The sequence below is a fragment of the Mesocricetus auratus genome, unplaced genomic scaffold (genome assembly GCF_017639785.1).
Source record: "Mesocricetus auratus isolate SY011 unplaced genomic scaffold, BCM_Maur_2.0 Super-Scaffold_100018, whole genome shotgun sequence".
NCBI lineage: Eukaryota > Metazoa > Chordata > Mammalia > Rodentia > Cricetidae > Mesocricetus > Mesocricetus auratus.
This window is the reverse complement of record NW_024429199.1, coordinates 726,073-749,794: the sequence shown is the minus strand read 5'-3', so window position 1 is coordinate 749,794 and position 23,722 is coordinate 726,073. Positions and strand designations below refer to the sequence as shown.

Here is a 23,722-nt window from a genome sequence, read left to right as displayed (position 1 = left end):
CCCCTATAGGTAATAGGCATGTATGTAGTACACAGACATGCATGCAGAGAAAACACTCATACACATAAAATTTTTCAAATTAGCTGGGTAGTAGTGGCACATGCCCTTAATCCTAGCACTCAGCAGGCAGAGGCAGGAGCATCTCTGTATGTTCAAGAACTACCTGGTCTACAGAACTAGTTCCAGGACAGCGTGGGCTGTTACACAGAGAAACCTTGTCTCAAAAAAACAGAAAAAAATCAAATTAAAAAACATATTAAGCATGCATATATTTCTATTGTGTTAAACAAAATAGAATCCAATTACTGTGTATCTGATAATTATCTCTACCACTTACTTGTGTTTGGTCTTACTCAAAATATGTTCTTCCTTAACCTGTTAAGTAATTAAGAATTATGATATTTAAAACTTGAGGTGGAAGGTGACATGTTAAGTAATGTAGAAATATCATCATCCAATAGGATGAATCAGATTCCCTTCATCTCCTTCCTTTAAAGCCTGAAATTCAGATAGTTGGGAAGCTTTCCTATATTTGTCTCATTTTCATCTTTAAGATTTTGTTTATTTTTATTTTTAATTATCTGTGGCAGAGTACACATGAATACAGTGCCCACAAATTCCAGAAAGCATCAGATTGCTGCAGCTGGAGTGACAAGCAGTTGTGGTCACTTGACCTGGGTGCTGAGGTCCTCACAACTCAGTATGTGCTCTTAATGGTTGAGTCATCCGTCCAGCCCCATACTCTATTTGACAAGTACACCAGATGTAGTAACCACACCTGTGATCCCAGAACTCAGAAACTCAAGGCCATCCTCTGCTGTGTTACTATATGAGACCCGCCCCCCCCAACAAAAATAATCAAAGGAAGTAATGTAAGCATTAAAATGTGATATTAAGGGAATCTAGTCAGTTACCCAACCCATACTTAGGTTGTACTTATGACAACAGTGACCCAGAACATGAATCTAAAGTGGGTAGCATGAACTAAAGTATCTGTATAGAGTAGCGTGTGAGGGTACATTTGGTGATACACATACTCATTTCCTGCACATGCTCCAAGCTGAGCACATTGCCAACCTCTGCATAATTTAAAAACATTCTTTCCACTGCACAGATGGTCAGCTTCTGAGTTTCTAAAACTCCTGATCAAAACAGTTTATCACAACAGATTCTGGCTTCTCCCTGGCCCAGCATGTTTGTGATTGTCCAGTGGCCATGGACCTAACCTTGAAGCCCTCATAGCCACGGTAACAAATGACCTCCCGTGAATAGAAACAAATGTTTTACCATACCAACAAAGCAGCTCAGAGTGTGCATCTCAGACAAAAAGTGAAAAGAAACAGGTTCTTAGTAACACACCAGTGTTCACAGCCATCCCACCCCAGATGTCCATATACTCAAGTGACTAGACCACCAATGTTGCCATCTCAGGCAGCATCAACCTACTCTTCCTATTACCTCAAACAGCTTTACCAAGCAAAATAAATCTTGAGCAAAGTAACATGATACCTAAATTATGATACCTCTGACAGTTATTCAGTATACATAGTGACATATATTACCCCTTCCTAAAATAAAGCCCATCAAAAATAAAATTCACTGAGTAGATCATCTTTTTATATATAATAAGTCTTCAGTAATATCTTTGTATATGACCAGGCATGTTGTTACTCCCCTTTAATCCCAGCATTTGGGAGGCTGAATCAAGCAGTCTTCTAAGTTCTAGGACACCAGGGCTATATAAAGAGACCCTGTCTCAGACAAATAACTACATAAATACACAAAGAAACTTCACATAAGACTGGATGGACATTACAACACAGGCCTAGAATCTCAGCACTTAGGATGCTAAAGAAAAGAATACTAATTACAAGGCCACCCTAAGCTATGTACTGAGACCTTGTCTTCACACGTACATACACAAAGCTGAGGATATAATTCAATGATAGCATGTTTTCCTGGCATGCTGCAAGTCCTTGGTTCAGTCCCTAGTACCACAAAGGGAAAAAGAAAACTTTCTGTAGAGGGTATGTTGTACACATCCATGTCCCAGCACTTAGGGTAGGTGTGAGGAGATCCAGAGTTCAAGGTCATCCTTGAACGTAAGAAGTTGAGACCCAGTCTAGCCTACATGAAACCCTGCTCAAAATAAATAAGTATATAGGATTACATGTGTGAAAATCTCAGATAAAATTTAAATTGGTTTTTAAGCCTGCACATACTGTACTGCAGTAAGTATATCTAAATCGTTAACTCTGACTACATTCAGCCCCTTCACACCCATTCTGTGTATCTGATGTTTAAAGAGACTGGTTTAGATGTGGCTATCATACCACAGTTTTCTTGGCATTTTTAAATTATGCATTAATTTTTCTAGAGCATATTTTCTTAGTATATACATGATAGTCTGGTAGAAATTAATAGAAGGATTGTGCTTCATTAATAACCCAAGTTCATAATAGGTAATAACTTGATGTTCAGGGAATAACATTTCTGATTAACTTGGGAGCAGAGTTATTAACTTATGGTCCAATTAAGTTATGGCAGTAGGTTTCAGGGGACCATAAATTAATTGTTTCTGGTTATCTGAATAATCTTTTTCAGAAATTGTATGTTCCATGAATAATTTAAAAATATAAAAGTGGTGAATAATAAAGAGTCTAAATCCCAGTTAGAAATACGTCATGAACAGAACTAAACCCTTGGTGGCTTCAGGTCCTGCAATTAGCCTTTACATATACACAATTACATATACACATAGACAGTAATACACAGTAAAATTAATGTGTAATTTTAACATGCCACAAAAATGGCTAGTCACATCTAACGTGTGTTGAAAGCTTTGTCTCTGTGTGCGTGTATTTCTGTTCTTTTCTATACCTGGACCATGAGCTTCTTGGGGACAGGCAGCTTATCAGTCTTCATATCTAAATTGCTTTGCAGAGATCTGGCCCACAGTGTGTAAATGAGTGTATTACACACAACCAAAAGTTAATCAAGAGTCATAAATTGAGTTATTTTTAAATAACTTTTTATAAAATGTATGCATGTATGTGTATGCATGTTCGCCACGTGTGTGACTGGTCCCATGGAGTCCAGAAAAGAACATCAGGTTCCTTCTGACTGGAGTTACAGACTTTTGTGAGCTGCCATATGAGTGCTGAGCCAGGTCTGCAAGAGCAACAAGTGTTCTTAACTACTCCATAATTTCTTTTTAGTTAGCATCCTGTTTTGAGGTCCATCCCTGGAATACCATGTACCAGTAGTTCCATTATAATTGTATTGTGCCCATTAGCTTTTTTTAAAAAACAAAGAACTCCATAATAAATTCAGCTGATAAACAGGATTATATTCACTTAACCAAAAGTTATTGAAAATTAAATGATGCCTAAATGGTTAAAAATATAAAAATGATTAGGACCTATGGCCATCTGTCAGAGAAATAGATATATAATCACTCACACAATTTGGGGGAATTTAACACTGTATCAAACAACAACTAGGTAATGTTTTTCAAAAGAAATATTTGTGGGAATATTTGAGAATATTCTTCAAAGTATATTTATACTGGAGATATTCAGTTTAGTGGATAAAGAATAGAAAATAATCCCTTGGAAGAGAATTATATTTCAAAAATCCTACAAATATAAAAGTAGTATTTAACTCAAGAAATAACTAAGTGTCCTGTGTAGCTGAAATGCAGGTCTCACAGGGGATATTTTGGATAACAATTGGGCCCAAAAGTTATTGCTTGTTACTGTAAAGGGGGGTAGAGTTTATAGATTTATAAGAAAATGAGAGACACAAAAGGGTAATTATTTTGATTATTTATTTCAGCCAAGATAGGAAGGACAAAGGAAACAGAAGAGAGAAAAAGAAAAGATTTGATAAATACATATTACACACCTTACACACCGTCACAGGTGCTTGTATGTTCACCAGGGTTTGTGTCCATGTGTCACTGCCATCCTTGCTTTCATGGAGCTTATGCTCTGATGAAGGAGACAGACAATAATTCCTCCACCAAAGGAGACTATGAGGAGCGTGACATGATCAAAGAGAAGCTGTTTAAAGCAGAGGAGGAGATAGGAAACAACGGGAAAAGAAGTAGATGGTTAAAGGGAAGTGGAGTGTTAAACAAAGATCAGAAAGTAATGAACAATCCAGCCTTTCACACACACATCCTACAGGCCAGTGTGACTCTGGATTCTGTGTTTAAATGAACATCACTGTGGCAGCTAGATGATCAAAGACTGTGACCTTCTACTGTTTCCATTGTACATGTGTGTAGTATGTAAAATGACTTCTAGGTGCGTAATTCCTAGGTTGTGGAGCAAATACATTAGTGATTTTGATAGAAATACAGAAATTTCCATCTAGTTTCCCCATCCACCAGCCAAGAGTGAGAAGCCACAAAAACAAGAAGGTGACAAAAGAAGCCCTGGAAATTTCTCTAGGGAAATCCATGCCCTTGCCTATCCTACTTTTGGGGTATTATTGTTGTTTAGTTTTCTATGTAGCCTTGACTGTACTGGACTTACTCTGTAAACAAGACGGGCCTCAAACTCACAGATTGACCTAGGTCTTTGTTTTGTTTTTAACCTTCATTGCTTGGCTCATAGTCCCATCTTCAGATCCAGCAGCTCACTTGTCTCTGCTGTTACTGTGTCATCTCTTTACAACCCTGACCCAGGTACCTGTCTTCCCAGGATGTGTAAATAGGGCATGATTGTGCATAACTCATCCCAGCACTGGGGGGGATAAAGGTAGGAGAATCGGGAGTTCAAGATCTACCTAAGCGACCAGAGACCCTGCCTAAACAGAGAAATAAAGGTAGTTTCATGCTGTCCACCTAGTTAACTCTCATCTCTCAATCCTAACTTCCATCTGGTCGTTAAAGCCTTTGTTGATGTACAAGGTAACATGCACAGGTTCCAGGGATTAGGAGGTCCACGTGTGAGGGGTGAGGCAGATCAGGCTTCGTTTTTATCCAAACAGTTCTTTCTAGTAAATGGTACAAACTTTTCCATAAAACATAGTAAATTTTGGTTGTTGTCTGGACTTTCTATTTTGTTCCATTATCTGTCTGTACAAAATACATATTTTTATTTTATTTTATTTTTAATTATGTATGTCTGTATAGCTCCATGCATAGATACATGCCCAAGGGGGCCGGAAGAGACTTGAACCCCTCGGAACTGGAGTTAAAGGTTTTTGTGAACCTCCCAACATGGGTGCTAGAGACTGAAATTTAGTTCTGCAAGAACTTCAAATCCTCCCTGCAGCCATCTTCTCAGCCCCAGTTCGCCAGCACCTCATCATCAGGTGGGGCTGGGAGAAATTCAATGTTCCTGCTTGCCCTACCCCAGTCTCTACTCCCTTTGTAGTAGTACATGGCCTTCTGTTTTCAAGATTGCCCACCCTTGATACTCTCCTTCCCTCCCTGCCACCTTTACCCCTCTGTCGTGGTTTGAACGACAATGGCCTCCATATTCTTATATAGTTGAATGATTAGCCACCAGGGAATGAATTGTTGAAAAGGATTAGAAGGACTAGGAGCAAGTGTGTTGCTGGGGTGGACTTTGGGGTCTCAGAGGCCTATGCCAGGCCCAGTGTCTGTCTGTGTTCCACTACTGCAGATGGACCAGGGTGTTAGAGCTCCACCGCTCCAGCACCATGTGTGTCTCTTCCTGTCATCATCATGGACTGACTAACACTAAACAGTAAGCAACTCCTTACATAAGAGTTGGCCTGGTCATGGCGTCTCTCCACAGCAGTACAACAGTAACTGTGACACTTCCTTCCTCCCTTCTGCCCTTCCTTCCTTTCCAAAGGAGAAGCTTGTTTTGGTTCACAATCTGAGGATGAGCTGCCGGTTCCATGGCACTGTTCAGGGAACAGAGCGCACGTGTCCACTTGCCCGGTTTCAGGGTGGATGCTGCCGTTAACTACACTGGACTAGATTTGGGGGCTGGGACCCATGCTCTTGAACATGCTACCTCTTTACATCCGCTCACTCGCCTTCTTCCTGTCACCAGCACAAGTATTCAAAGCCCTGTTCATTGTACTGTTGGCGGTTGGTTTTTGAAACAGCATCTCATGTGGTCCAGGTTGTCCTTGAACTCTGGATCCTTCTGCCTCCTCAGGTGTGTGACACCATGCTCAGCTCTATGTTTTTAATATATGTATATATAGTAGAATAAAAGGCCTTGTCTATAACACTTTCTGACTACTTTTATAGATGATCATGTTCATTACTAATTATACCCTTTGCTGCTATATTCAAGAATCTTGTTTGTAGAAATTTTAGTTTTCCCGATGTACACTGTCTTCTTTACGCCTTCGCTATCTTCACATAAGTTGAATGCAGTAGGAGCCTTGTGTTTCAGAATACTCGGTGACATTCCAGAACTGACAGTGCATATAAGCAGGAGTCCATTTAGATCTCTAAGTTTCCACGCGCTTGTTTTAAACATAGACGTTCTCGAGCTTAAAATGAAAACTCCAGTGCCTTGCATTTCTCTCCCCTTGTACTCATTAGCCTGCACTGCTTTCGGTGGCTGGAGCAGGGCTCAGCTTCCTCAGCTCTGTCTTGTTGCAGCAGTGAGAGTGTTCTGAATTGTTCCTTACTTTCTTTCTTTTTGTTGTTTGTTCATTTTAGTGTTTCTTAAGACAGGGTAGCTCTAGCTAGCCTGGAATCCTCCTGCCTCTGCCTCTCAGTTACCAGGATTGCAACTGTACACCACCAGACCTGGCCAGCTCTTAATGCTTTTATTCTTCAAAAACAGTTAAATTTATCTAAAGCCTTCTCACCGTTGCCTTCTTACATTTTTAGGAACATTCTATCACAGATGACATTGGAGTGTCGACGTGGAAGGAGCAGACCTTTCTGTCCCACTGTGCCTTGCTAGCCAAGAGCTGCCAGGCTGCAATGGAATTAGCAAAGCATGATGCTGAGGTGCAGGACATGGCGTTTCAGTATGGGAAGCACATGGCCATGAGCCATAAGGTATTGCACACCCTATCTTCTGCATACAAAGTACGATAAATGCACACAGAAGATTGCTGGCATTTAATAAGCTGCTTTTATGTCTTGAAGAGTGTTTATTGTGTACGTGAAATATGTCAGTCAAGAGAGGGTAGGAGTGATATAAGCAGTATAATTGGCAAGTACTGTGTAATTTTGGTGTTTATATTTTCTTACTACCTGAAAGAATTATCAAATAATATATAATATCACCTTCACAGAATGGTAGACTACTTTTTATTTTTGCTACAGTTCCCTTGTAAATCCTTATGTAAAACAAATTGTGAAAAGTTCATAAAACTTGTACTGAATAAAAGTGATAGCTTTAATTTTAATATGTGATTTAATTTTTTATCGAAACTGGAACATAGATTTATTAAGAAAAAGTAAAAACACTCCCAAGAGTAAGAGAGGCTACAAGGGAGAAATACCTTAATAACTCATTCCTTTCAAAGACATATGAAATATAAAACATCACTAAATCCTCTACTTTGTGGTTGCTTCACTTTAAAGTTTTGGTTACCTAGGGCAGCCAGAGCTACATAATAGAAAGACTTTGTCTCAAAAACACAACGTGATATTCCCATCATTTCACTTACATACTTTAAAATGTTACCTAACTCATACAAGACAGGGTTTCATACATGTTTGTGTGTGTGTGTGTGTGTGCTTATGTCTATTTATCTGTGTGTATATGTATGTGTGTGTGTGTGTGTGTGTGTAATTTCCAGATAAACTTTTTTATTTTATTGGGTTTCCTTATTGACTAGTTGTGTTTATATCTTTATTTAAGTCTCTACATTTTATGTAAAGGAGAAGGGGCTGAGGATGTAACTCGATGTCAGAGTGACTGCTTACACATGGGTCCTAGTTTCATCACAAGAGGCATACACGTTATGAAAATTAAATTCTAAAGAATTTTAAAGACTGTTACTAAGTCATCCGGGATATTGATGTGCCGCATGGGAATACTGTGTAACTGGTACTTCCTGAATCGATACATTGTACTCATATAACTTCTCTAACTGCTCCTTCTAGATAAACTCTGACCTCCAGCCTTTTATTAAAGACAAGGCCAGTGACTCTAAGACTTTTAACCTAAACTCTGCACCTGTCGTCTTACATCAGGAGTTTCTTGGAAGAGACGTGTGGATTAAGCAGATTAGAGAGGTAAGTTGAAATTGTCCCTGGTTTTGATACCATTGATATGTAGTTGATCTTAGAACACAATCCCTGTGCATGATGGAAGCCTGTTTTCATGACAGGTGGATTCTTTATAACCTATGTGCATAAGAGGTAAAATATTAGTTATACGCTGGAGGCCACACCAGTGTGTTCACTTGCATCTGAGTGCATAGATCCTGCACCACAGCCCTGATGCCTGTGTGAATGCTAGTTAACTTTGGGGTTTTTCCTAGTGGCTTTCAGAAATTGGGCATGGTAGTAGCACCACCCTTTAACTGACTGCAGTTTTGCATTTGTGGACTCCAGGGCACACTGCACAATAACAGTAGCTCGGTCTGTCAGCTCATTGGGTTATTTTAAAACAAACGTGGGCCTTCAACACCCATCCTGAGACGTTATCAAAGGCAGAAAGATGGGGGACGTGGTGAAGTTGAAAGAATAAAGGGGTGTGTGCTGAGGGTGGCACATTAGAGGGAACGATTTGGTTTCTCTTCATATAGACACTCTGGTACAAAGACATACTACCTTTTCAATGCAGTCTCATGGGATCCATATAACTTCAGGGTTGTAATTGGCATTGTTATACTGAGTCTGTAGGTGCAGGAATGGTCACTGGCACAGCTGTGGGTAGAGATATAGAGGTAGCAGTCCTACAGAAGAGATCCTAAGTGAGGATCCACATTCTGAAAGACAAAATTTCCCCTCTCCTATCCCTCCTTCTGTACTGACTTTCAAAGTGCTAGCAGTAATCTCAAAATCCCTCATATTCATCAGAGAAAGAGAAAACTGTAAGGGTTCATTCTTAGGAAGCTGTCAAACTCCAAAGAAAGGACTAGCAGAGGGGCAGTTTGGAGATCCCTCAGTAAACATGACCAGTCACCTACAGTGACCAGTCTCAGCATGCCACATGACTAGCTGCCTTACCTGGAGAAGAATATGGAACAGAGGAACTCAAGGCATTAAGAAAACACCCCACCATTAAAGAGAGAGTCTAAACCAAACTGACAAAAGGGAACTTAGAGGAAACAGAAACAATGTGAGGGAAACAGACATTTTAGACACACTATGATAGAACCCTTACTATAATATTAAACCTTAGAAACTGGACCAGGTAATATATGAAAAAGGACAATCCCAGAACAAGAAATCAGGTTATAAAACATCAAAATACCACAGATTTATTTCATCAGAAGCTTGTGGGGCTGGGGACATAACTAAATGGTTAGGAGCACTGACTGCTCTTTAGAGGACACAGCTTCAGTCCCCGTCACCCGCTTGGCAGTTCCCAACAGTCTGTAACTCTAGTTCCAGGGGATCTGATGCCCTCTTCTGGCCTCGGGAGTCAGCAGGCACACACGTAGTACACAGCCGTACATACAAGCAAAGCACTCGTATATAAAACAAACTTGGGCCTTCAACACCCATCCAAACAAGCTTAGAATAGGTAATAAACAGCTGGGCATGGAGACCCATCCCTCTTCTCATGGGGATGAAAGCGGGACATTGTGAGCTCATGGTCTACAGGTCTCAGGAAACGTACCTTCCCTGCCCTTGTTCCTGAGAGGATGGGACATATTCCTTCAAGACAAGGAGACAGGAATGAGGATGGTTTATGCTCCATGGTATGCACAATAAAGTCTAGAAAGCAGGTGATTAAATGCAGACATGAACAATGATAAGGCCTACAATAGCAGCACCTGCCATATGTCAAATTTTGTTCCAATTAGCAGGAGTCTGAGGTACAGAGAGATCAAGTAATTATTGAAGTATCACACAGCAACCAAATAGTATACCCAGGATTCAATCCCAAGCAGGTCCACTACAGGGACAGTCCAAGTCCCTAAGTACCATGCTTCCTATGTGACATGCTAACAAGTCTTAGGCTGACGGCTATGTATGCAGGCTGCACAGAGACAAGAGGACAAAGAGCTCCAGGAGAAATCCTCTCTGTTTTGTGTGTGTGTGTGTGTGTGTGTGTGTGTGTGTGTGTGTGTGTGTGTGTGTGTGTGTGTGTGTGAGCATGTTTGTGTATGTCAGTGACCATGCACACATGGCACAGCCCACATGTGGAGGTCAAAGGGCAACCTCAGATGTCAATCCTTGTTCCCAGAATATTTAAGGTAGGTCTTTTGTTCATCCATGAGCTCCTAGAGACTCTCCTATCTCTACCTCTCCCTGTGGGAGAGCTGGGATAACAGATTATGTTCCTACATCTAGCTTTTCTAAGGGTTCTGGTGATCCAAGCTGAAGCCTTCATACTTGCTGAGCTATCTGCCCTGTCCCAGGAGAAGCATCTCTAAGAGTAAAAGTTGGAATTGATAAATTACCCAATATGCTTGACCATATTGAGTAAGAATTATAGATGGCCAGGCATGGTGGTTCACACATGTGGCCCCAGCATTTGTGGGGAGAGCAGGAGGATTAGGAGTTCAAGGTCATTCTCAGCTACATTATCCAATTTGAGGCCAGCCTAGACTACATGAGACTCTGTCTGAAAAAATAAAATAAAATAAAATGGGGGATTAGAAAGATGGCCCAGTGCTTAAAAGCACTTGCTACTATTGCAGATGACCCCAGCTCAGTTCCCAGCACCCACATGGGGCCTCACAACCATGCAGCTCCAAAGGCCCACACAGAATCAAGGGAAGAAGTCAAAGACCTCCCTCACCTTTCTATACAAGAGTGTCCAACCAGGTGGTGGCGCACGCCTTTAATCTCAACTCTCGGTAGGCACAGGCAGACGGATCTCCATGAGTTCGAGGCCAGCCTGGTCTATACAGAGTGAGTTCCAAGACAGTCAAAACTATACAGAGAAACCCTGTCTCAAAGATTCCCCTCCCCCAAAAAAGAGTATCCAAGAAATTGAGTGACAGAATTTGCCAAGGCTTGAATGTCAGTTTCTCAGAAGGCTGAAGCAGGCAGATCACAGCAAGTTCAAGGCCTGCCTGAGACAGAGTGACTTTAAGACCAAGCTGAGCAACTTAGTGAGGCCCTATCTCAAAACAAAAAGTACATATAAGAAAGGCTGGGGGTGAGTTCAGTTTTAAAGTGCTGTCCAGCATGTGTGAGACCCCAGGTTCAATCCCCAGCACTACACAATAATAAATAAACAGCCACACTGACTACATGGAATAAAATGAAGCAATTATTAGCCTATCTGTAGAGAAAAATTAAAAATGCATAAGAAGGAAATGTAATCACAATGTTCCATATGGCTTAGAGACTAATATTTATATAGCATAAAAATTTAAGTCCTGAATGTTTAATAAGAAACGGATTTTGTTTATGAAATGATGCAAATACCATTTAGAGTTAGGGAACAGTTCCCAATTTTTATTCAAAAATTATTAATCGAAATTATAAAAGTAGACTGCTTAAGCCAAAACGAGAAGAAATGAAAAGCACTCAAGAGACATCATGCAAAGTTCCACAGGATACACATGAGGCTGAAGTCTGCAGAAAGCCCACTCTGCGCTCTGGTCCCCTTCATGCTTGCCCTTCCTCACTGACTTCTTCCCTGTGTTTGCTTTCTCCTCTGATTGTTTAGACTTGCCTCTGCATTTGGGTATTTTCTCCAGCCTTTGTCCAGTTTTAGCCTGGAGATAAGCACCTTGCTCGGGTGGATGCCTACAAGAACTATTGTGCAAGTGCCTTCTCTCCCCGCACCGGATATTAATGTCATATTTCTTTCTCTACATCTGAACAGCGTGGCCATGTGCTGGCCTTTGCACTGTCTTTGAACCACCTGAATCTCATTGTCTTACCAGTAGCTAGGGAGCAGGCGTATATGGCAGCAATTCCCTGGGGAGCAGGAAAAACACACATGGCCTTCCTGCACACTGAGGGGCTTTTGAGGGGCTTTCGTGGTCACAGAGGGATTGAACTTCATTGTCCCCATCTGGCACCAGTTAGAATATGGACTAACCAAAAATTGTGATTGAATAGGAGGAAGGAGGGGAAGTGTTTGAACATGTAAGAGATTTAAGTATTTCTTTCATGTATCAATGAATAATGTCTAAAATTTTTAAATTGGGAAAGAGCGATATTTGAAAATAGAGGAAAAGACTAAAGAGAAGGACATGGGGTCTGCAGGGTGCTGTGCCTTTTTTTTTAAGAGTTTTATACTGCGTGGCTTCTAAATACTATTGTATTCGTTTTTGTTTTAAAACTATAATTTCACTTCTAGTCCTCAGTCATAAGAAAATTTCTATCTAGAGATGTGGGCAAACATGCTAAAATATTGATTGTAAAAGGAAGAAAATTAAAATTGACCCATTTAAGAATGTGTAAGATGGGTGTGATGACTTACACCTGAAATCCCAGGAAAGAAGTAAGAGGAATAGGAGTTCATGGTCATCCCCAGCTTCACGAGACCCTGCCTCAAAACACAAACAAATACATGAAAAAGATGAGTGAAGTATGAGACGGTGAACTGTCACACAGCTGAGGTTGTGTGTGAGGTTATTTTCACAGCTGAACTTTATATATGCATATATATATGCATACATGCATGCACACACACACATGTATGCACAGATGGTGCTACTAACTCAAATTGGGTTGCATTAGAATACATTGCAGATTTACATTTTGGTTGAGAGATAGACTGAATAAGTTAAATGAAAGCTAGCAGCTCTCCCTTGGAGTTAGAGGTATTTATGAAGTCATAACATAGATATGAATTTTAGGGGAAAGCATGCCAACACTCAGATTTTTGCAGACATGCATAGTTGTAAATCTACACAAGAGTGGTCCAGGAATTCCTGAACAGTTGATGAGATGTCCTGAAACCTAAGTCATTATCCCCAGACTGATTTTAGATTTAAAGGGAAACGATTTGGAAAAGCATGTCTCCTGAGCATCAGCTCGACTCAGATGGAGCTGGTGTAGAGGCCGGAAGCACGGAGATAACGCTGTGAGCAGATGTTTCCACCCTCTGCTCCAGGTGCCTTATGGGTACTTCTCAGTCCTCATCCTGAGGGCAAGACTGGTTTGTTGTCCACCTACTCGCTTTTTGTCTGAATTGTGAGGAAGGAATTCCCTGTGAAGAGAAAAGAGGCTCACTCAAAGCAATTAGTTTCTGACTGTGTGGGGACCTCATTCTTTCTTAACACTTTCCTTGAGTTATCTTAGTCACCTAATTGTGCTAACATGTTTGTGTGAGCCTCAGTAAGATAATGATCTGCTTCCATGAATGCCTCAGTGTCAGAGATAGTACACACAATCTGGGTAGCATGTGACTAAATCTCAGAGGGTTGCTCCATAACCTCCAGTTTTCAGTTTCCATTATTTTTGTGATCCTCTCTCCCTCCAGTTTTGAATTTGCCTGAAAGATCCTTAAGAACAATAGCAAATTCATTTATTAATTACTACTAATCCTGGCACAGGTACTTGGAGTAGTCAGTCAGTCACTCATTTGTCCAAAGTGCATGTGCTTACATTTGTTTGTCTCTGGGTAAGGCTGTTTGGTGGCAGCCTCTAGAATCAAACTGGTATAAGCAAAGTGCCTGTGGAGAATGGGAGTTAGAAGGCCTAGGTTCTGATTTGGCCTCTGCAGCATTGTGTAGCTGTAATCACAAACTCTCATATCATTTTTATTATCTTCTGTACATTTATGGCATTGAACTGGGTCGATTTTTAAGTATGTTTTAGTTCCCAAATGAATCTGAGACATAGATTTCTTAAGGGATGCAATACTAGAAAATAGATCGCTCTATTTAAACTGACACTAGGACTGGTGAGATGACTGGCCGCCTGCTGACAGGCCTCAGAGCCTGAGAACGAGCCCTGAGACGGCAGGCAGGCAGGGCGGGAGAAGAAAGCACTCCCATACCACTAACTCAGAGTGCCGTCCCTACGACATAGCCAAGATTCCTAATAATACGTTTAAACGCCAGCTATGGTGGCACATGCCTCTCATACCAGCACTCAAGGGGCAGAGGGAAATGGATCTCTGAGCTCCAAGCCAGCCTGGCCTACATAGTTCCAGTACAGGCAGCGCTACAGAGTGACACCCTGTCTCAAGAGAAAAGGGTCTGGTAGGGCGACTGAAGAGCCAAGAGCACCGTGGCTCTTGCTGAAGACCCAGGTACGGTTCCTTCGACACCAGGATGATTCATGAGTCTGTAACACATGAGTCAACACATACATAAAGGGTGTCATCCACATACAACAAATAAACCTAGAAGAAATTCTTTTGGAAAAAAAAGTCTTATTCCTGATGCTGGAAGACTCACGTGATACCTTACTACCACATGTAAAGTTACTTTCTGCTTTGCTCCAACAGGTGTGTGTTGTAACTACTCTGTGATTTTCTGTGTAGACAGTGAGGACTAGTAGCTGGACACAGCAGCAAAAAGACCACTTTGTCTTAGTACCTGTTGCGCAGCACTGTGGAGCTAGACCAGCACCTTGAGATGTTGCATCAGGCCCTGCCTCTCACAAAGGCCCCCTGCAGCTGCCTTGATTGATGCTGTGCTGTCACTCCCTAAGCCATGAGTTTGTACACCCTTACTCTAGAGGGTTTCAAACGGAAACCCGGGCCCACAGCAGCTGAGCGTTTGTTGAGTATTGTCTCCATACCGAACTCAGCAGATCCCTCCCTACCTTAATTTTAAATTTAAATTTGTAGCTGCTGAAAAATAATGATCAGGTGAAAATAGTTAGTGGATGGTTGCTTCACCTGGGGAGGTAAAGTCATTACTCAGTTTTCATTCTGACTCTAATAAAAGAAAGTGAATCCTTCAGAGAACTGCGATGCTCCGACTCTCTCGGGGCATCCAGGGGCTATTGCAGATCAGCAAGCTTTATTTTTAATGATCTCGCTAGTTTCCTGCTGCCATTATAAGCCACCCGAAGAAATAAGAATTATGATCATATTCTTGGCTGTTCCTGAAAGTACTGAAGTGTCACTTAGGCTTGCGGCATTCTGACACTGTCACAACTAGCCATAAAATACCTAAAGCGTATTACACATTATCGTTGCTGAGCTGTAACCCACTTGTCCCTGGATATCCTGTTACTTTTCATTCAAAAAAGAAAACAGAGACTGCTAGATAACTTCACTGTGCATAAAAATAATACAAGCTGTTTCTTAAATGAAGGAGATACACATTAGGAGTTCCCATTAGTTACATATGTGAGATTCTTCTAGTTGTTTAAGGCAGTTTGAATTATTTCTTGTTGGGGGAGGAGTATTGTGTATGATTGGTTGAAACAGGGTCTGATGGGTCCTGGGCTGGCTCCTGAAATGATCTTGACTTCCTCACAGTCTCTGCCTCTCACATGCTGGGTTTACAGAGGCATTTCTAAGGAAGTGATGTTGTAAGCATTTGAAAGAACTATTTGAGTGACCACAGATTATGACGAGTCTGGATATCTTCTGAATTCAAATATTTCCTAAGTAATCCCACCATGAGCTAGAGATGTAGCTCAGTTGTTAGGGTTCTTGCCTAGCATGCACAAGGCTCTGGGTTCAATTCCCAGCACCACATAAAACTAGGCATGGCGGTGCACACCTGTAATCCTAACACTCAGGAAATGTAAACAGGAAACTCACAAGTCAAAGATAATCCTTGGCTACATAGGGTGCTTGAGACCAGCTTGAGCTATTTCAGACCCTGTCTCAAAACCAAGTAAATAAACTATAGTAAAAAGAATCCCAGCACTCAGTAGGTAGAGGGTGGTGGATTTTTAGTTAGCCTGGGCTACATATCAAGAACCTGCCTTGGGCTATAAAGATGTCTTAGAGATTAAGAGCACTGACTGCTCTTTCAGGGGACATGGGTTCAATTCCCAGCACCCACATGGTGGCTCATAATCATTTATAACTCCAGTCCTAAGGGGTCAAATGCCTTCTGGCTTCTGTGAACACAAGACACACATATGGCACACAGACATACATGTAGCCAAAACATACATTCATATACATAAAATAAAAAATAAAAAGTACTTTCTAAAAAGGAGACCCTGTCTCTAAACAAATGACCACAACTGTGCTGCACATGCGCGTGCCTGCGTGTGTGTGTGTGTGTGTGTGTGTGTGTGTGTGTGTGTGTGTGTGTGTGTTCAGATACTGTATTGTCAGAGAACAGAGTGACTGACTACAGAGGATGCAGTAGTTTGCCTGAAGGGTCTTTGTTTTATTGAGGTGGTAGGAGAAATGTGCTGGGATTGTAATGTACGGATGTGAATATCAGTATAATTAATGTTGGGGGTGGGCAGAGGAAAAAACGTGTGTCCAGTTGGAAGTTGGGACAGGGCTTTGGAAATGGTGACATGTGATACAGCTCTTGACAAAGGGCTTGATTATGAAGATGGGGTGGCCACATTGATGGGATTGGAGGAATTAGGAGATAGCCAGCACCAGTTAAGACACTTTGAGGACCCTGCTAATGGCAGAAAGTCTGAAACAGAGGCTTGTCAGTGAGAATGGGAAGTTAAAGAAGTTCAAAGAAAAATGTGTTAGAGCTAAAATTGTAAGCTGGGAAGAGAGTAGAAGAGCCGGCAGGTGTGGACAGGGAGAGGCTGTCAGAGGCAGCCAGGCTGCCAGAGTTGAGTAACAGGAAGAGGAATGGAAATAGAAAAGCCAATCTGTTAGATTTTCAATATAGTGAGCTTGAAGTGCACCCTACAGGTTGATGACCATTGTGGTTAGCCTAGTTTCTTGCTCAAAACTGTTCTAAGACAACGGTAGATTTTTGTTTGTTTTCTCCTGGTCAAACTGGGCGACTCTAAGTTTGTGTCTCCCCCAGATTCTCCAAAAGCATAGGAAATCAGGTTGCAAAGGGCAATTAAGACCTGTAAGCAGAGAGATTTATTAAATAAAAAAAAATACCAGCCCCTTCCTTCTCTTTTAAGAGTTGGTCAGCAAGTTACACACCAAGAGTTTTCCATGCCTGTGTATCACTCCCTCACTTACTGGTGGACGGAAGGGAGAGACTGAAGAACTACTTCCTCCAGCATTGACATTTCCCTCCTGTTACTGTCCCCAGGAGTGATGGTGCAATCCAGTGTCCAGCGTTGACATTTCCTTTCTGTTACTGGTCCCCAGGAGTGATGGTGCAATCCAGTGTCCAGCGTTGACATTTCCTTTCTGTTACTATCCCCAGGAGTGATGGTGCAATCCAGTGTCCAGCGTTGACATTTCCCTCCTGTTACTATCCCCAGGAGTGATGGTGCAATCCAGTGTCCAGCGTTGGCATTTCCCTCCTGTTACTATCCCCGGGAGTGATGGTGCAATCCAGTGTCCAGCGTTGACATTTCCCTCCTGTTACTGTCCCCGGGAGTGATGGTGCAATCCAGTGTCCAGTGTTGACATTTCCCTCCTGTTACTATCCCCGGGAGTGATGGTGCAATCCAGTGTCCAGCGTTGGCATTTCCCTCCTGTTACTATCCCCAGGAGTGATGGTGCAATCCAGTGTTGAGCAGCTCTACTCTGAGGATGACTTCCTGTCAGATGCCTCCCATGCTGTGTTGCTGATAGGCAGGAATGGTTCGGACAGCATGGAGAGGCTTTCCCCAAAGTCTGCTACTTTTCAGGCTTTGTAACCAGAAAGGCTGCTTCTATTTAACCAGAACTCTGAACTGCTCACCTTCAGGACAAGGGGATCCATCTGGTTGATTTCTGTCTCCAAACCACTCTGGAGGAGGTGGAGAAGTGCTTCCCCTTTGCTCTGTGTGCTCCAGAGCCTCCTTTTTAAACATGCACACACTTTCCCTCGCTGTGCTGTCAGCGCACATGCACAGGGAATTGGTTATCAGGAAGGTCTGTTTTCTCCATGCAGGGCATATAGTACACACCAGGAATCCCAGCTCAGGAGCTGAGGCAGGAGGATTGCCACAAGTTTGGGGGCAGCCTGGGCTACAAAGTGAGGCCTTGTCTCACAGAGCAAAACAAAACTGGTTTTTGCTTTAGTTGATTTTTCTGCCAGTATGAAAGCAGAGAAAAAAAACTCTTTTTTTGGTTTTTACGAGACAGGGTTTCTCTGTATTGTTTTGGAGGCTGTCAGTCCAGCCTGGCCTCGAACTCACAGTGATCACCTGCCTCTGCCTCCCAAGTGCTGGGATTAAAGGTGTGTGCCACCACCGCCCCGCTAAAAAAAAACATTTTAAATGTGGTTATTTCGACACCAAACAGGATGTAGTAATTAATCTTGCTTGTTGACTTGGTGGAGTTTAGACTCTCATGGAGACAAACCTCTAGACATGTGAGGGAGTCACTGGAGTAGGTTGTGGAAAGACCTGCCCAGCTGTGGTGGCAGCAGTTCATGGCCTGAAGTCCTGGCCCCAATAAAAAGGAGAACTGAGCTGGGCCCAGCCTTTGTCTCTCTGCTTCCTGACTGCCTCCCTCACACTGCTGTCCCTTCCCCAGCATGGCGGACTCTGCACGCCTCCCTTCCTCCCTCCTTCCCTCTCTCCCTTCACTTCCTTACGGTATTTTGGTCAGGTGTTCTGTGACAGTAAGGAGAAAGTGACTAATACAAAGTTATCTGTGAACAGTTAAAATACTTGATACTCTGGAGGCAGAGGCAGGAGGACCACAGGTGTGAGGTCAGCCTGGGTTACGGAGTGAAACCCATGGCAGTCAGTCAGTCAGTAAAGAGACGGTAGGTGGTGAGGAGAGAAGCAAACAGTTGCGGGGGCCCGGAGCCTGCAGATGACTTAGTAGACCATAGGGAGCAGTGGACACGCCCAGCATCAATACTGCAGAGACAGGCTCATAGGTGACTTCCCTATGTGGGGCAAAGAAGTTACCTACTGACCACTGTCTGGGAAAATAAAACACGGAACTGTAATAATAAGAGGGGCTGGGGAGATGGCTCAGCAGTTAAGAGTACTTGCTGCTCCTGCATAGAACCCTCCCAGGTTCAGTCCCCAGTAATGGCAGCTCACAACCATCAGTGATGTCAGTTCTAAGGGCCTGGCCTCCATGAGCACTGTACCTTTGTGCACATACATGCAGGCCAGGCACCCACACACATACAAGTAAATTTTTACATATTTAAGTATAACATATAAATATTACATGTAACAAACGATGCCCTTATTTTGGGTGTGATAGTAGGTTTGTGGTTATGCAGGGGAATGCTGTGTTCTTACAAGGTAAATGCTGAAATACCAAGATGAACATCAGAGACTGGAGAGATTCTTGGCGTTAGGAGCATACTCTCTGCTTGTGCACCTGACACCCCCTTCAGGCCTCCATGGGTACTGCACTGATGTGGTACACATGCATACAAACACACATACATACATGCGTGCATATGTATATAAGAATAAGTAAGTATAAATAAAAAGTTTTAAAAGAGGTGAACTGCACAGTATCTATAATTTTTGTGGGGCAAGACTGTTTCATACTGTGGCTGAACTTGGCCTTGAACTTCCAACACTCTTGTTTTAGCCACCTTACACAACATAATAACTGTAACTTAATCCCAAATAGCAAATGATCACCTAGAGAACGATAGAACATTCAAAGGTAGTGAGTGTGTTAGGAACTCACTAAAGATGGGTGAATGGCAAAGGAAAGGTTGGGGGTGCAGGAGGCAGAGATAAATGACAGCACTTGCATAGCTACAGGGAGGTCCTACATTGGTTTTCATCACAAAAGGAGAAAAAAGTTGGAGGAGAGGAGATAGTTTCTCCTGAAGGTTTAAAAAGACATCCTATGGGCCAGGGATATGGCTCAGTTAGTTTCCCTGTTATTCAGGAAGCTGTGGGTTCAATCCCCAGCACTGCAGGCCTGGAATACCAGCAGTTGACAAGCTATAAGAGGATTGCTGTGAGTTCAAGACCAGCCTAAGATACAAAGAAGGCATAACATTTGGGCCAAATAACCTGATAGATAGACACCAGTCTCTGGTAATCCCCCACCACCCCCACTGTGGAATATTAGTTTTTGTACATTTAGAAAAAAGGTATCCCTATATGCAGCTTTCAAAGTGTAGACAATAGTAGTTGGAAATTGGAAACAGTTTATTTTTGTCCTCTAATCCTTCTGTTACCTGGCTTACAAGAAGCATATGCCCACACTGTGCATCCATTACTTACCAGCAGGTAAACCCTTGGAATAAATGCCTTCCTGCACCCTCCCCATCAGAGCCTGCTCTGGCCGTGCCTTTGTAGGCAGTATTGTTTTACAGTGTTCACCAAGGCCGTCTGAGGAATTCTCCTGTGTGTGAGCACTAGAGTATGTTCTTGTCTATTTTCATATATTTAAAAGATAAAGCAAGGTTCAAACTCCACATTCCACATTCTCTGTGAACTGCTAAAGACTGGGAAAAACTGCTTCCTTTGCTCATGACCTGGTTTGAAAAGCACACCTACACGAGGCAAAGAAACGAGTGAAACCCTCTAAAGACCCAGGGGATTGCCAGGAGAGTTGGAGTTCACAGAGGTTGAGAGACAGCACTAAGCTCGGGTGGGGGGCGGGGGGGGGTGTAGGCCTGGCACTGGATCACAGCCATATTTTGGCCTGTTTGGGGCTCCAGTGACAAAGTTACTTTAACAACATCTTGCTCTGTGGGAAATGAAATGCACATGACAAGTAGCAGATGTCAGAGAAAGGGGAGGTTCCAACACTGCGTTCTCCTCAGGTCCTGAGGACCATATAACTGTTCTCCTCAGTTAACACTGATGCAAAAGGCAGCATGATCAGAGAGGGCACTAGACGGAGAGCAGGCAGTGGTCTCAGGGAACTGGAATATGCTTTTCACGAGCTGCCTGGAGACTCTAAAACCACCAGTCCAGAGTCTAAGAGAGCCCAGAATTTGGAAACTGCTCATCTGTCCGATATTCTTTTTGTTTTTAATTTTTATATCTATTTACTGTGTGTGTGTGTGCACTCACGCGTGTGCATGCATGTGCATGCGTACCACAAGCATGCACATGTATGATTTCAGTGGGGGCCCACATGTCCAGGTCAGAGAACAACTCCTAGGAGTCAGCCCTCTCATTCCACTATCCCAGGGATGGAATTCAGGTCATCAGGCTTGACAGCAAGCACTGTCACCCACTGAGCCATCTCACCACCTTGGTCCAGTATTCTTTATAAATAAACAAGCAAAAGTGTAAGCCTGTATTTGTAAAACAATTCTAAGTCCAGTTAAGGCCTAGAAGCCATATTTTCTGTCTCCCAACATGTCCATCTTGCAAAGAAGTCACAGGTCTCCTAGAGTGATTGCAGTTAAGAACTGTCCTCAGGAGACAAGGTCTCCCACCCGAGGTGGGATTAGGGCATACTGATATCTCTGGTGGTCACCTCATTCCATGCTAGTTTCTTAGCCCGTGTGTATGTGTGTCTTGTGTGTGTGTGTGTGTGTGTCTTGTGTGTGTGTGTGTGTGTCTTGTGTGTGTCTTGTGTGTGTGTGTGTGTGTCTTGTGTGTGTGTGTGTGTCTTGTGTGTGTGTCTTGTGTGTGTGTGTGTCTTGTGTGTGTGTGTGTGTCTTGTGTGTGTCTTGTGTGTGTGTGTGTGTGTGTGTGTGTGTGTGTCTTGTGTGTGCTCATGTGGCAGTCAGAAGATAAGTTGAGGGTGTTGGTTCTCTCCTTCCACCATGTGGTCTCCAGGGATCAAACTCCAGTCAAGCTGAGGGACAAGTGTCTTTACTCACTGAGCCATGTTGCCATCCCAGTCTTTTGCTTTGATTTTCCTGAATCAGTTCCCTCCTGTGCTATATGAATAATATAAACCCAGAGACATGTATTGAAGTACAAGCTGAAGATCAGAAAAGCAAAGTTGCCAAGCCACCAGAGAGCTCTCACCTCTACCAATGCTCAGACCAAAAGAAGGATCCTGTCCTCAGATTGCATTTCCAGATTGCACTACTTCTCACCAAACCTCAAACTGCTCCTGAGACTAAACTGAGCTCCCTATATTCTCTCTAATGCTGGGATTAAGGGCATGAGCTCTGTTTCTCTTTTAGACTGATTCACTCTCATGTAGCCCCGGATAGCCTTGAACTTAGAGACCCATCTGCCTCTGTCTCCTGAGTCCTGGTGTTAACGGTATGTGCCACCACTGCCCAACTTCTATGGATGTGGCTAGTTTTGCATTCTGATCTCCAGGCAAGTTTTATTAGATCATACACAATATATTACCATGCCCTCCCTTCATCATGTGACTTCTGGAGACTGAGCAGGATTGACAGGATTTTCACTTGCTATGCCGTCTCACTGGCCTTTTTTCACACTTCTTCAACATGCTGCTTTCAAAGAGAAGCACTTTAGTATTACGTGTGTGAGTGTGTGTGTGTGTGACTTCCACATGTGGAAGTCAAAGGACAGCTTATAGGAGTCCGTTCTTTCTTTACACCATGTGGGTCTTGGGAGTCAACTCAGGTCATCAGGCTTGGCACTAAGTGTGCCCTTACCCATCTTGAGTTGGAAGCCTTTAATTAGTGCTGCTGGATCATTCCCGCTCCTACCCTTTGCTTGTTCTATGTTAGCAAAGCCTTTGAGGTTGTTTTGTAAAGTTGGTAATTTAGATTCCCTGTTATCTCCCTGTAAATAGAAAATGAAAACGACATTTGACAATATGGGTGAAACTTATTTGGAGCTAGTAAGATGGCTCAGTAGATAAGAGCCCTTGCTCTGTGAGCATAAGGGTCAAATACCAAGCATCCACATAAAAAGCTGGGCCTGCCTACACATGTCTGTAACCCCAACATTAAGGGGCAAAGACTGGCGGATCTCCAGAGCTCACTGTCTAGCTAACCTAGCCAAAAATGAGAGCTTCTGGCTGAGTGAGAGACCCTGTATCAAGGTAAGGTGGGGAGCAGTTGGAAGACAGCCTACATTTGCTGTGACATTCACATGTGTGCAGAATGGCCGTGTACACCCACATACTCACACTCATACAGCACACACATTTGTAAGGCATCAGTACGAACTCCTCATTAGCCATATATTAGTTCATCCAACTTTCCTACAGGCAGTAAACTAGTCCAGTCTCTGGAATAGACGGTACATAAGCAACACATTTAAATAGAACGCATTCATCTCTCTACTCATTCGTTCAGACACTACTGTAGTGAGCATCAGAGAGCGTTTCCTGGCCCTGGTGGAACTTAAGTTCTAGAGGGATATTTCTGCGAAGCCTGATTAAAAGAATACTATGTGATCCCCACATGTACGAGCCCATGAGGACAGAGATCGTCTGTTCTGTTGATGACTGTGCCCAAGCATAGCCTTCCTTGCAGCAGTTGCTCCTGGAATGTTTGCTGACTAAATGAACTAGATTGTGCTTTGATTCTAACTCTCACCAGAACTTTTTTAAAATTGTTTATTTTTGTTTTATGTGTGTCGGTGTTTTGCCTGCATATACGTCTGTGTGAGGGTTTCAGATTTTGGAGTTATAGACAGTTGTGAGCTGCCATGTGGGTGCTAGGAATTGAAACCAGGTCCTCTGGAAGAGTAGTCAGTGTTCGTAACTGCTGAGCCATCTCTCCAGACCCAATTCTAGAGTTTTGTTTTGTTTTTTTAAATATTTGTCAGTGTCTACCCCTATCGTAT

General features: G+C 42.7%; 1 protein-coding gene across 4 annotated transcripts in view; it reads left to right on the top strand.

Annotated features, from left to right (window-relative positions):
* Nucleotides 1–23,722, top strand: part of Pdss2 (decaprenyl diphosphate synthase subunit 2) — a 218,033-nt gene that overhangs the window by 159,933 nt on the left and 34,378 nt on the right. For all 4 annotated transcript variants that reach the window (XM_040758279.1, XM_040758277.1, XM_040758278.1 and 1 more), the window contains 2 exons: nt 6,836–7,009; nt 8,066–8,197. In XM_040758279.1, coding sequence (XP_040614213.1) covers nt 6,836–7,009; nt 8,066–8,197 — 306 coding nt within the window. The remainder of the gene's footprint in view (nt 1–6,835; nt 7,010–8,065; nt 8,198–23,722) is intronic.